Below are 13,760 nucleotides of genomic sequence, written 5' to 3'. Positions count from 1 at the left end.
TCGGCGGTCCCTTTCCTCCCAGCGACGCAAAAGAGCGAACCGGAGTGGTGCACGGTGAAAGGCCCTCGGCAATGGCAGATGGTAGGTAGGAGATGCACCGCTCTCCGTCATGTGAGTCTGTCCCCAACACATCCCATCTCGCCTCTGCCTCGTACTCCACCTCGTGGCTCAATGGAGGTGCTTCCTCGCCGTCAGGCACGCACGCAACTTACTTCACTTCTTTTCTCCCGGTCTCTCCTATGGCCGCCGCCGCCATGGGCATCGCGGTCGACGTCAGCGAGCTCTTCAGCTTCTTCGCCAATGACATCGTGTGCCAGGCCGTGACGGGCAGGCTCCCCAGGGAACAAGGTCGGAACCAGCTGTTCCGGGAGCTGTTAGAGACGAACGCCAAGCTCCTGGGGGGATTTAACCTGGACGACTATTTCCCGAGCTTGGCGAGGTTGGACTTGGTATCGGCCAAGGCCGTGAAGCACAGGAAGATATGGGATGACCTTTTGGACAGCCTCATCGACAAGCACAAGACCAAGCCGGTCGATGGTGAGGACGAGGAGGACTTCATCGATGTGCTGCTCTCCGTTCAACAAGAATACGGCCTGACCAGAGACAACGTCAAGGCGATACTGATGGTATGTTTATTTTTCACGAGAGGTACATATGAGACGTTTCATGGACTAGCTTGGTTAAATTTGGAGTTCTACTTACCGATATGTTCATGTAGGACATGTTTGAAGCTGGGACGGACACAACCTACATAGCACTAGACTACGCCATGGCTGAGCTGATGCGGAATCCCAAGGTGATGACCAAGCTTCAAGCTGAGGTGCGGGGGTGCGCAACCAAGGGGAAGGAACTGGTCACTGAACAAGACCTGAGCGGCATGAGCTACCTGACGGCGGTGATGAAAGAGTCAATGCGGCTACACGCGCCGGGCCTCTTTTGATACCCCACTTGTCCATGGCCGAATGGGAGGTGGAGGGATATACCATACCCTCTGGGACACGTGTAATCGTCAACGCGTGGGCTCTAGGCAGGGATTCCACCTACTGGGAGAGTGCAGAGGAGTTCATGCCCGAGCGGTTCATGGAAGAAGCCGTGGATGCTGCTTCTGACTTCCAGGGGAACGACTTCCGTTTCTTGCCGTTTGGGTCTGGGCGAAGGATGTGCCCGGGTATAAACTTCACCACCGCCACTTTCGAAATCATTCTTGCCAACCTCATCTACCACTTCAACTGGGAGCTTCTGCCGGGGTCGACAGGCGTCGATATGTCAGAGTCGTATGGGATAGATGTGCACCGTAAGGAGAAGCTTCTTCTTATCCCTCGCATGGCTCAGGATGTCTAGCTTTCTGAATTATTGTATCACATTTCACACCTGTTTGCAAATAAATATATGTAAGTCAATCTCAGCTGCTATGAACAACAATAAGTGCTTTGTATCCAACAATTATTGTGTTTCCTAGAAAAAAGAGATGTGAGTCGATTGAGTAATAAGCATTCTATGCATTTCCATGCATCAACAAATTTTGCCCTTTTAAATTTCTGTTCTTACCTATTCTGAAATTTATCCCCTGTTGTTGCCTTTAGCTTTCACAAATAAGTTTTATAACATATTATATGAGCTCTTTTACGGAACACAACACTAGACTATACTTGTGTTTGAAAATGACTAGTATAAACATATCCGACGGTCAAGATTAATTACATACTACTGAAACCTACGCCTGTGGTATGGATAGTATACATGAGTAGTATAGGTAGTATAAGGGTATCATGGTAAGGAAGCACAAATGGCACCACTATAATTTTATTTTTGATACTAGCAGAAAGTTTTAAAGACCATTCTATTTGAAATATCATTTTTTACATTATAGTAATTACTAAATTATCCATAATAATGAACAGTTAGATCTTATATGTATACTATATACTAGTAAGTAGTAGTATTGTGGATCATAAAAGAGCTGTTCATTTTGTAGGAACGAGCCTGGTTTCCTTAAACAAAAGAGATGTGAGACGGTTGAGTGATAAGCATTCTTGACGTGTTGCAAATTTCGGGTAAAATTTGTTCAGGTGTGTGGCTTAGCGTCCATTTGTTTCGCCTGACGTTTCTTTTGTATTAACGAGCTTGGTTATGACGGGTCGCTGTTAAGAAAACGTGTTGGTGTAGGACTTTGTTAAAGACCTGCTCACGTACAGCGCATGGCAATCCTGTCAAGGTACGTCGTACAGCAAGGATTAGGCGCACGAAGCTATCTAGTTCCATGAGATAAAGACGTAGAATATTGTAACAATCTTGTAACAGATAAGAAGACAGTTAGAGATAGGGAGGTTTAACCGTGTACTTGAAAGTCAAGCTGTAATCTATCTCCATGTAATTGTGACAGCCTCCGGCACTATATAAACGCGGAACCGTGGGATGCGAGTTTGCTAACCACGTTTACCAAATAGCTTTACATATTTACATGGTAATCAGAGCCATCTTCATCTAAGAAGCGTCGACGTCATGGCGACATCCTCTTCCTCGGCGACAGCATTGGCGCCGCTTGGTCCCCAAGTCACCGAGAAGCTTACCAGAGATAATTACGTGTTGTGGAAGGCGCAAGTTCTTCCACCCATCAGAGGGGCGCAGCTATTGGGAATCCTAGAGGGATCCGTCAAAGCCCCATCTGAGTTTCTGGAGATCGTCAGGGAGGACAAATCCAAGGAGATTGTCAGCAACCCGGCATATTCCTCATGGCTGGCGCAAGACCAGCAAATTCTCGCGTTCCTATTCAACTCAGTTACAAAGGACGTGCTCGGACAGGTTGCAACCCTGTCCTCATCTGCAGAAGTGTGGGCGGCGCTGGAAAATATGTTTTCCGCCCAATCCCGAGCAAGAGTGACTCATCTACGGATGCAATTGTCAACTCTCAAGAAGGGAAGCATGACGAAGTCAGTCTACTTCAACAAGATGAAAGCACTCGCCGACGAGCTTGCCGGCGCTGGGAAGAAAGTAGAAGACGATGAGATGATATCTTTCATTCTTTCTGGCTTGGACAGTGAGTATAATCCTATTGTTACTTCTGTCATGGGTCTGATCAGATTCCTTTGAGCGAATTATATGCTCAGGTGATGGCATATGAAACAAGGCTGGAGATGTTGCGTGACAACTCTGGCAGCCAGTACATGTCGTCTGCCAATTCTGCATCCAGAGGTCGCGGTGGTGGTTATAACCCACGTGGTCGTGGGAACTTTGGCCGTGGCTGTGGAGGAAATCGTGGAGGCCGAAGCTATGGTGGTGCCGATGATGCTCGTCAATCTTTTAGGAGTGGCGGCCAGGGAAACAACAAGCCAAAGTGCCAAATTTGTGATCGGCCAAATCACACAGCAAGAGAGTGTTGGTATAGATACGATGATGACAATCAAGCGAACAGCAACAAGACATCCAACTCTAGCCCTGCTGCAGCATATGGGATTGATACAAATTGGTATGCAGATAGTGGCGCCTCAGATCACATCACTTCCAATTTGGAGAAGCTGACTGTGCAAGAAAAGTACGGCGGTCGAGATCAAGTATACTCTGCAAGTGGCCAAGGTATGAGGATTAATAATATTGGTCATTCTATTTTGCAAACCCCCTCTCGCAATCTGGTCTTGAGAAATATTCTTCATGTTCCAAGCTCACATAAAAATCTTGCATCTGTCCATCGCCTCACCCTTGACAATAATGTTCTTGTTGAATTTCATCCAAACTTTTTCCTTATCAAGGATTGGGCAACGAGGAAAATTCTTCATCGAGGAAGATGTGAAGGGGGTCTCTATCCCTTGGTGCCGCACAACTCAGATGGCAGCCCAAGCAAAGAAGTCCTCGCCGCAGTTAAACCGACGATAGAACGGTGGCATAGTCGTCTAGGACATCCTGCTTTTCCTATAGTATCTCGTATTCTTAGAGATCATAACCTACCTTTTATTAGCAATAATACTATCAATTCAGTGTGTGATTCTTGCCAAAGAGCTAAAAGTCATCAGCTACCTTATTCCACATCTGAGAATTCCGCTCCTGCTCCTCTTGTTTTGATCCACTCCGATGTATGGGGGCCAGCGCCTACATCTGTTGGGATGTTCACCTATTATGTCAGCTTCATTGATGATTTTAGTCGCTACACTTGGATTTACCTCCTTAAAAATAAATCAGATGTGTTCAATGTGTTTCTAGACTTCCAAAAATTAGTCGAAAGACAATTTGATAAGAAAATCCTCTCTATGCAAACAGATTGGGGTGGTGAGTATAAAAAGTTAAACGCCTTCTTTCAAAGGAGTGGGATAACCCATCGGGTCTCATGTCCCCATGCGCATCAACAGAATGGGTCTGCTGAAAGAAAGCATCGGCACATAGTAGAAGTTGGGCTAGCTCTTCTTGCTAAAGCATCTATGCCTTTGAAATTTTGGGATGAGGCATTCCTTGCTGCCACCTATCTTATAAATCGCCTCCCTAGCAAGGTCACTGATTATCAATCTCCTCTTGAGCTTCTATGTCGTGAACAACCAAACTATTCCTTTCTTCGTACAGTTGGGTGTGCCTGCTGGCCGAACCTTAGACCCTTTAATGCTAAAAAGCTATCTTTCCGCTCTGTCCGATGTGCTTTCCTCAGTTATAGTTCTCTCCATAAAGGTTACAAGTGCCTCGATATATCGACAGGGCGAGTGTATATCTCTCGGGATGTCATATTTGATGAAGCAGTGTTCCCCTTTGAAGCTTTACATGAAAGTGCTGGAGCAAGGCTCCGTCAAGAAATATTACTCCTTCCTTCACATCTTCGTTCCAGCTATGGGGAAGCAAATAGTGATGATATGGTATTATCTAATCCTCATAACAATTTTTTCAGTGATGATTGTGATGCGCAGGAAGTCTCCAGGAATCAAACAGAGGCATCGGATCCTGTTTCAGGCACTGGATTGCCATCTCTGGTTAACAGCCAGGGGAGCACGGAAGGCCAGATGGATCCGCTGGCGGACGGCTCCAGCTTCCAAGCGGATACGCCGTACCCGGCTGGCGTAGCTCCAACGGATACTCTCGCTTCATCTGCTGCCCCTGCATCAGCGCCAAGGGGGAACGACTCCGGATTCGCTGCGGAGTCTCCTACGGACGACGGACCATCCGCGGACGGCGGATTTTCTACGGCTGACGGGCAACAGCGAGTTACAACCAGATCGCAGCGTGGAATATTCAAACCCAAAATGTATACAGATGGTACTATTCGGTATACAGGATTTTGCTCGACAGGAGAGCCTGATGGCCTAGTTGAGGCACTTGGTCATCCTCGCTGGACTCAAGCTATGAAGGAGGAGATTGGTGCATTACACCGAAATAAAACATGGCGATTAGTTCCACCCAAGCAAGGTGTAAATCTCATTGATTGCAAATGGGTCTACAAGGTGAAAAGGAAGTCTGATGGAAGCATTGATAGATACAAAGCTCGGCTCGTAGCAAAAGGGTTTAAACAAAGGTATGGAATTGATTATGAAGATACTTTTAGTCCTGTTGTAAAAATTGCTACGGTTCGATTGGTCTTGTCTATAGCTGTTGCCAGAGGATGGTGCCTACGACAGTTGGACGTTCAGAATACGTTTTTACATGACGTTCTTGAAGAAGAGGTGTACATGAGACAGCCGCCAGGCTTTGAGGATCCAAAACATCCCAATTTTGTGTGCAGGTTAGACAAAGCATTATATGGGTTGAAACAAGCTCCTAGAGCCTGGTATGCTCGGCTCAGCTCAAAGTTGTATGATCTTGGGTTCAAAGCTTCAAAATCAGATATGTCGCTATTTATTTATTCAAAAGGAGGTGTCACAATTTTCATGCTTATATATGTGGATGACATTATTGTGACAATTTTCATGTAATAAAGTTTAATACTCTCTTTATTCGCTTTGGCACTGCCTTTGTTATTCACTTATGTCGTACATGAGTAGTATAGGTAGTATAAGGGTATCATGGTAAGAAAACACAAATGGCACCACTATAATTTTATTTTTGATACTAGCAGAAAGTTTAAAAGACCATTCTATTTGAAATATCACTTTTTACATTGTAATAATTACTAAATTATCCATAATAATAAACAGTTAGATCTTATATATATACTATATACTACTAAGTAGTAGTATTGTGTATCGTAAAAGAGCTCTATCATCTTGGTGTTCATTTTGTAGTAACGAGCCTGGTTTCCTTAAACAAAAGAGATGTGAGACGGTTGAGTGATAAGCATTCTTGACGTGTTGCAAATTTCGGGTAAAATTTGTTCAGGTGTGTGGCTTAGCGTCCATTTGTTTCGCCTGACGTTTCTTTTGTATTAACGAGCTTGGTTATGACGGGTCCCTTCCATTGTGAGTTGTGACGGGCCCCTTCCAGGAATCCATGCCTAGCATCGATTTTTTACAAGTATCATAACATACTTAAAATTCAATCGGCCTGCTCCGTAGAAGCAGCCGCTTCTCCAGAAATAGAATCCAATATCGGCAGTAGCACTTATGTATATTGTGTCGCATACATGGTCATAGTGAATGTTCATGGTTCAGATGGATTGACTATTGCATTCATGGTGTGCTCTAACTACGAATGGAAGCAATAATAGAATGCTCAGCTTCTGTTGCTGGCCATGCATGGTATAGCACTAGCAATGAGCAATAACTAACAACCGGTGGCGATCAAGTCGTTGGCCTTCTCCTTGAGAAGCTCCCACGCGGCCCGGACGTGCCGCATCTCTGTCATTGACCCACCCACGGCTAGGCGGATCACAAACTTGTCGTCCACGACGAAGTGCGTCATGAACGCCCGGCCGCTTGCATTCACCGCTGCGAGGAGGTCGCGGTTCAGGGCCTCCACAGCTTTATCCGCCATGAACCGCGGGCGGAGGCGGAAGCACACCAAGGAGAAGTTCCTTGGCACCACGACCTCAAACCGCTCGTCCGCCGCCACGACGTGCTCGAACCACTCTGCCATCTGGATGTGCCTCCGTATGTGCGCGCGCATTCCCGCCGCTCCATAGCGCCGTAGCACCACCCAGAGTTTGATGGCACGGAAGCGGCGTGACAGCGCGATCTGCCAGTCCTTGTAGTCGACCGTTTCCGCCATCTTAGACGCGGTGCCGACATTCTTGAGGTACTCCGGGTCAGTGGACAGTGCGTCGGTCATGGTGGTAGGGTTCGCCACCCAGAGGCAGCAGCAGTCCATGTTGGTGAGGAACCACTTATGTGGGTTCATGCTCACCGAGTCCGCGAGCTCGGCGCCGTCGAGGTGACCTTGGAACTCCGGGCAAATGGCTGCGCTTCCGGCGTAGGCTGCGTCGATGTGCAGCCAGGTTCCTGTAAAACATGTATTCTTGTCAGATGGTTATAGGAACTGATTGTTGATTGTTAAGTGAGCATGAATCGTGACTTGTGACCGCATAGCGCATTCCATTTCTACGTATTTAGTGTCACCGTATGGGTGATTAGCGTATAAGAGAGGGAGGTTGAATGAATTACCATAACGCCGGGCAACATGGCCGAGCTCGCGCACTCGGTCAATGGCCCCCAGACCAGTAGTGCCGACGGTGGCGCAGAGGTAAAGGGGAACCAGCCCGCGGGCGACGTCTTCCTCGATTGCTCTTTGGACGATGGTGGCGGTGAGGCCGTATCCCGAGTTTGCCGAAGTCCGCAGGATGCGGAAGTTTGCTGGAGGGATGCCGACGATGCTCGCGCCCTTCTGGAAGGTTGCGTGGGTCTGGTCCGAGGCATACACGACAAGCTTGAGGATGCCCTCATGTCCGAGCTTGCTGAGTGCACGGTCGCGCGCGGCAGCGAGGGTGCACACCACCGCCTCGCACGTGCTCCCATGCAGGACACCGCCTCCTCCTCCCTTGAAGTGGAAGCGCTCCGGTAGGCCGAGGAGGCTAGCCATCCAGTCAACCACGACCTGCTCCAGCTCAGTGGCCACCGGTGACGCCGTCCAGACGAACGGGACGACGTTGAGACCAGCCGACAACATCTCCCCGGCGAACCCTGCGGTGCTTGCATTCGCCGGGAAATAGGCAAAGAAGCTAGGGCTCTGCCAATGTGTGAGGCCGGGGAGGATATCCCGCTGCACATCATCCAGTATGCGATCCATGGAGTCGCCCAACTCCGGGGCTGCCTCCGGAAGAAGCTTACGGATGGTCCCTGGCTGGGTGTTGGCCATGACCGGATACTTATCGACGTTGCGGTAGTAGTCGGCGAGGAAGTCGACCACGGCACTGGACTCCCCAGCGAATGAATCGGGGTTCAGTGGCATCATGGCTTCAAGTGGAAGGCTACCCATGGCCACGCAAGAAAACTGATTTCAAGGGGAAATTAGCTAGCTAGATAGCGTTCACTGCAGTACTGAAGGACTAATGAGTGATTTGGTTTCGAAGCCAACTTCTGGTTCCTATGTATAGACTGTGCATTCTGCCATGTGCACCACGAACACAGGTCACAGGAAAGACACTGACGGCATGCTCTACTACCTACCTTCCTGGTGACTCGCATTTTTTCTACAATCGTTTGTAACGTTTCCAATCTTTACAAGTAATAATTAATGATTATCATATCCCTGCAGAAACTATAATAAACTATGTATAATATGGGTGCATGCGGTCATCATGTGCGCATGTCGGAGAAGGTGCTCACGCGGTTGTGTCAGGAGCTCTGGGTGTCACATGTTGCAGACAGATGAAATTGCTTCCGTTCACAATCTCAGACATTTCCGTATGATGAAATATAATGTGCAAGCCAGTGGATTGCAGGTAAACTAGTATACAAAAAGTAGAGTGGATCGAAGGCTTAGGTATTAAATTTCTTTGCAGTTTTTTAGATAGTATTTTTCCACTAGGCATGCTCAAGAATAAAATATGAGCCCTATTCCTAAGACCACGTTTCCATATTTGAAGATACTAAATTACTTTTTTATGCATATATAAATCTTAAGATTAAATAAAATAATAACAAAAACCAAGAATAGGGCAGTTTATTTGTGAGCAATACTTATTTTCTATATATGTTGTACTACAAAAATACGATTTCCCAAGAGATTTTTTAGAAGAAATAACTAAAATCCTCAATACTAGTAAAATTATGGTTTTGTTTGCACACGTATTGTACATATGGTCCTCAAATTTTGACTTGCGCGCGGGGTTGGGGTGGGGTTGCTGAAGTGCCATGGTAAGAGCAGGTCCTACCGGTATCTCATCTCACCTCTCATCTTGACGCTAAGAGGACAACAATGAAAACATGTCTCCAACCTACCCCTCGTCTAGCCCCGTCCCTCATCTGCATTCTCATCCATCACCCTATTCTCTCCCATGTAGGAGCACCCACCCAAGTTCTCATCAGGTTGAGCAACCAATCGCCCTCGCCCACGCCCTGGCTAGGAATGTTCTGAATTGAGGCTACACCGTGCCGCCAGCCTGGCGCCGTGCCTCCACAATACCCATAGGATGAGACAAAGAACGACCAAGGGGAGCCACGTAGATTCTGCGAGTGCCGCTTGCGACTTCCCTCTACGGTCGGCCAGCTCGTGTTCTTGCTCCGGCCGCCCGAGCCATGATAATGTGCTATGCCGTAGCCTTGATCCACCCGATCCACCTCACTCCGGCCGCCCGAGCCATGATAATGTGCTACTCAAACCTCGTTGTTTTTGAGCCTTCCTCAAGCTTGTTTCCGAACATTGGCACCCACCGTATTCTGAGCCACTAAGAAACCCACGATGCCACCTCAAAAGAAGAAGAGAACCATCGAAGATGAGGCTGTTCAAGAAAGGCAGCTTGTCTCAGTCAAACAAGTTAACACGGAGAAGGCAGAAAAAGTTTAAAAGAATCGAGGCTAATTTAAGAACAAGATCACAGATAGGCATGGTTGAGGCGGGGACCTCGAACCAAACTCTGCCGCAAACAAGCACGCAAGATGAACCCCTTAGTGAAATAGAAGAAGAGCTGGCCTCGGCACTCAAGCAGCTAGAGGCATTAAAAAAGAAAAAGAAAAATTTGCTCAAGAGCTTCAGGCTCAAAGACTAGCAACCAACAAGCTAGTGAGGCTAAATGAGGCCAAAAGGCAGCTGGCAGAGTTGCAGCAAGAGTTGAACGAATTGGAATACTTGTGTAACACACCGCAACAGCCGCAGCAGCCACCACTTCAAACCTTCAACACCAATGACACACCCATCATATACCCGAATCCTAGCCTCGTTGGGCACAACACCAGAGTGACAATGAGCGCATTCACAACTACCGACAAAATCTCCCCATTGTCCTTAGGCCTGCAAACAGCCCCATGGCCCACAACCTACAAGGCAGTTGCACTACCAAAGTTCAATGGACAAATAGATCCCCGCTAGTTCCTCATGAGTTATGAAACAGCCATAGCCTCGGCAGGGGGAGATGATGTAGTATTGGCAAAGTCATTCATTATAGCGTGCGAGGGTGCAGCACTAAATTGGTACTCTCTACTCCTGCTGCAATCTGTATACAGCTGGGTCGATCTTAAAACCAAACTGATACAAAACTTTCAAGGCTTTCATAGAGCCATGACTGATGAGGGGGATTTGTTCAATTGTGTGCAAAAAGATAAAGAGCCTTTAGCAAGCTACGTGAGAAGATTTGTCCAACTTAAGACACAAACCCCAGATGTGGAGGATAGCATGGCCATAGAGATCTGCATCAAGGGGCTTAATCCGAGGCCAACAGCCTCGAAGCTATCAAGGAAAAAGCCAAAAAGAATGGAAGCCCTGTTCGAAGAGATGGATAAATATTGCAGATCAGATGAAGACCATAGAAGAAGGGTCGTGGAAAGAAACCGCCAAAGGCAAGCAGAGAAAGGTCAAAACTGGCAAGCTTCGTGATACAGTCACCAACAACAGCACCACTCGCACCCAAACTAACTGCTGGCCATCAAGGATAACCAACCCTCGTTCAAAAACCAAACCCAAAACCAAAACCAAGGCCAAAACCAGAACCGATACCACCAACATCAACCCAATTTCAGAAGTGGCCAAAGAGGCAACCATGTCGGAAGAGGTAGATCCTTGTAAAATTTCCATTATTCAATGAAATGAAGTTCCCCCTATGATCTTTGTCTTAGATGCAACAACAAGTTGCCTAACCTCGAGTTTCTGTGCATTGAAAACTTGCGTGTCTGCACAAGTCTCAGATGCAACAACAACTTGCCTAACCTCACGTTTCTGCGTGTTGAAAACCTACGTTTCTGCGCAAGATATTTTAAAGTAGCAATAAGCTGCATAGTCTAACATTGAACGCACACTATATGCACATAAACGTAGTTTCTCACTCAAACACCACAGTGATTGGCCTTGAACTTGCAACTCAGAGAATAGAAAGGCTGCAGCAAGCGATCAAAGGCAGAGATAACACTTGGAATAAGCCATGCTGAGTCTAAACCCCCTCTGCGCAAAAGGACAAGGGGGGTGACGTTTTTCAGAGTCGAAAATTCATTTTGTCCTTTCGCACGAAGGCCCTAGCCTCAGCCAAAGCTCTCACAATAGAATAGAAAGACTGACATTTTTTCAAAAAAGGCACCCTATTTCCCTATTTTCTCAACCTCGCAAAATTTCATGGTTGAAGCAACTAAGGGTGCCTTTGGTTGGACTTTCCAACCTACTTTTGCTTTTGCAAAAGCCAAAAGCCAACCAAAGGGCCTAAAAGCCATACGTGCTTTTGCCCAAAGCCATACGTGCTTTTGCCCAAAGCCATACGTGCTTTTGCCCAAAATCAAAAGCACCTTCCCCCCTGCTTTTAGCTGCTTTTGGGACAAAAAATTACCCACCTACCACTTGTTATGGAGGATAACGGTTCGTTTTCCCCTTCTATTCCCGTCCACTCCCCATCACCCGCACCAGTCCCTCCACCCGACCATCACCTTAGTGGCCCGCCGCCTGGTGCTCCTCCTCCTCGGGACTTCCCCGACCGCGCTGCCCAACAACAATGTCGGAGGCGCTGCTGCTCGCGTGCCACCTTGCCGTTATATTCTCCCTCCTCGCGACCTCCCAGTCCCACCACCTCATTGCCGCCGTCTCCTACCTCTCCCCGTCCTCCCTCCACCACCACCTCCTCCGCCTGTTCCGCCACCCGCTCCTCTGCCTCCTCCCGCTACTCCTCGTGCTCCTGTTCGCCTTCCTCCCACTGGCTTCCATGATGCTCCTCCCACTGCTGCTCCTCCCACCGCTCCTCCCATTCCTCCCGCCCCACCTCCCGCTCCTCCTCTCCCTGTCGTTCCTCCTCCTCGACCATGCCGCAGGCCTCCTTGCCGTCTCGCTCCCGGCCTCCGACCTCCAGCAGCACACACTCATCATCGCGCGTCTCCTCCTCCTCGCCGCTGCCATGGCATCCCTCTCCTCATCACTCTCCGCCTCCGCGCCGAAGGGCACCATGGAGGCGGGGCTCGCCTGCGCGGGCGGCGGGCTCTTGGCGGCACAGACTAGCCTCAACCTCTATGTCGACGCATGCGTGCCCGCGGGGTGCCACTGCCTCCTAGATGCCGGTGGTGCTACGGTGCCTGCCACGTGGTGCAAGGTGGAGGAGGTGAGGCGCAGGCCATCGCCGTCATGGACCTCGCCCTGATTGTGGACTGCATCATCGTGGATGCCGTTGCGGCCCTGGTGCTACTCGGGGTCCTATGGGGTGGACAAGCCAGCGGGAGGAAGAAGAAGGGTTAGACCCGCTCGTCAGTGAGCGAGGGAGAGAGTTGAGTGGGGTGGACTGTGGATGACATGCAGGGTCGACGCGAAAATTTATTCAAAAGCCACATCTGCTCTAACCAAACGGCCTTATACTTTTCCCACAGCTGCTTTCTCACAGCTGCTTTTCTACAGCCCATAGCTCACAGCAGCTTTCTGAAAAGCCACAGCCCAACCAAACACATCCTAAGGGTTGCGATTTCAACCAAACTATCATATTTTTAAGTCAACATAACTCGAAAACAACTTCTCTATTGACTTATCTTGTGGTTTGTCAATACTCACTTAACCTCGTTCATGCAAAAGAAAAGGGCGAGGTTGGATGTTTTTTCGGAAAAAGGATAAAAGGGCGGGGGTGACATTTTTTGGCAAACAAAAATCATTTTCATCCTCTTTCCATGAGACAATTGCCTCGGGTAAGACCCACGTGCCAAGAAGGGGGTGACGTTTTTAAGCTCCGTTTAAGCTTAGACAACAAGCGTGCAAAGTCAACAAAAACCTACGCATAAAGAAACTAGGGCAGGGGTGACGTTTTAAACTAAAACATTGCTCATTTCTTTAAGCTACAGCTTTGTTGCCATTTGAGTAGAATAACTCAAACATAAAAACGTTAAGATAAAAAGAAATCTGTGAAGGTACAAACGCCAAAAGTAACCAGCTTCGAGCATGTAAGTTCCGGCTGAGCAACAAATATTTACAATCTGGCCCGCAAAAGCAGCCAACTAAGTATCAAGTTTATCAAAACATCCCAAACCACAAAACAAATCTCTAACTAGCTTCGATAATCACTGCCCTCCTTGATCAGCATCATCGTTCTCGCTCCCACCTTCGCCTTTTGCTTCCTATGCCTTGGCCTACGAACACAAGAGGAACAACATCAGGAAATCAACAGAAAAAATGCAAACCTTATGAAATACAAAGTTATGTGAACCCTAACCTGTGCAAGCCGCTCTTGAGCAACCAGCCTTGTGTACTCTCGCCCGGAGGTAGCCCAAAGCTGTTTGAAGAAATTTATCTTCGTGGCTCTCAAATTTTTA

The 13,760-nt window shown here is 48.0% G+C and overlaps 1 protein-coding gene, 1 non-coding gene and 2 pseudogenes across 2 annotated transcripts; 3 read left to right on the top strand and 1 right to left on the bottom strand.

The window, feature by feature from the left end:
• Nucleotides 1-697: 697 nt before the first annotated feature.
• LOC117833944 (indolin-2-one monooxygenase-like) lies at nt 698-1,411 on the top strand (annotated as a pseudogene).
• A 1,577-nt stretch (nt 1,412-2,988) lies between these two features.
• LOC117834912 (small nucleolar RNA Z247) lies at nt 2,989-3,123 on the top strand. The gene has a single exon (XR_004635865.1). It is a non-coding gene; the product is annotated as a small nucleolar RNA Z247 (small nucleolar RNA).
• Nucleotides 3,124-6,482: 3,359 nt separating this feature from the next.
• LOC117833813 (tyrosine decarboxylase 1) lies at nt 6,483-8,498 on the bottom strand. Its single transcript, XM_034713410.2, has 2 exons — nt 7,506-8,498; nt 6,483-7,343 (listed from the first exon to the last, which is right to left on the bottom strand). Exons 1-2 carry the CDS (start codon nt 8,314-8,316, stop codon nt 6,670-6,672), a joined length of 1,485 nt encoding a protein of 494 aa, XP_034569301.1. The 5' UTR covers nt 8,317-8,498; the 3' UTR covers nt 6,483-6,669.
• Nucleotides 8,499-11,971: 3,473 nt separating this feature from the next.
• LOC117834654 (uncharacterized) lies at nt 11,972-12,702 on the top strand (annotated as a pseudogene).
• The last annotated feature ends 1,058 nt before the right edge of the window (nt 12,703-13,760 follow it).

The sequence above is a fragment of the Setaria viridis genome, chromosome 8 (genome assembly GCF_005286985.2).
Source record: "Setaria viridis chromosome 8, Setaria_viridis_v4.0, whole genome shotgun sequence".
NCBI lineage: Eukaryota > Viridiplantae > Streptophyta > Magnoliopsida > Poales > Poaceae > Setaria > Setaria viridis.
Note: the sequence above shows the minus strand (reverse complement) of the source record. Positions and strands in the feature narration are given on the sequence as shown.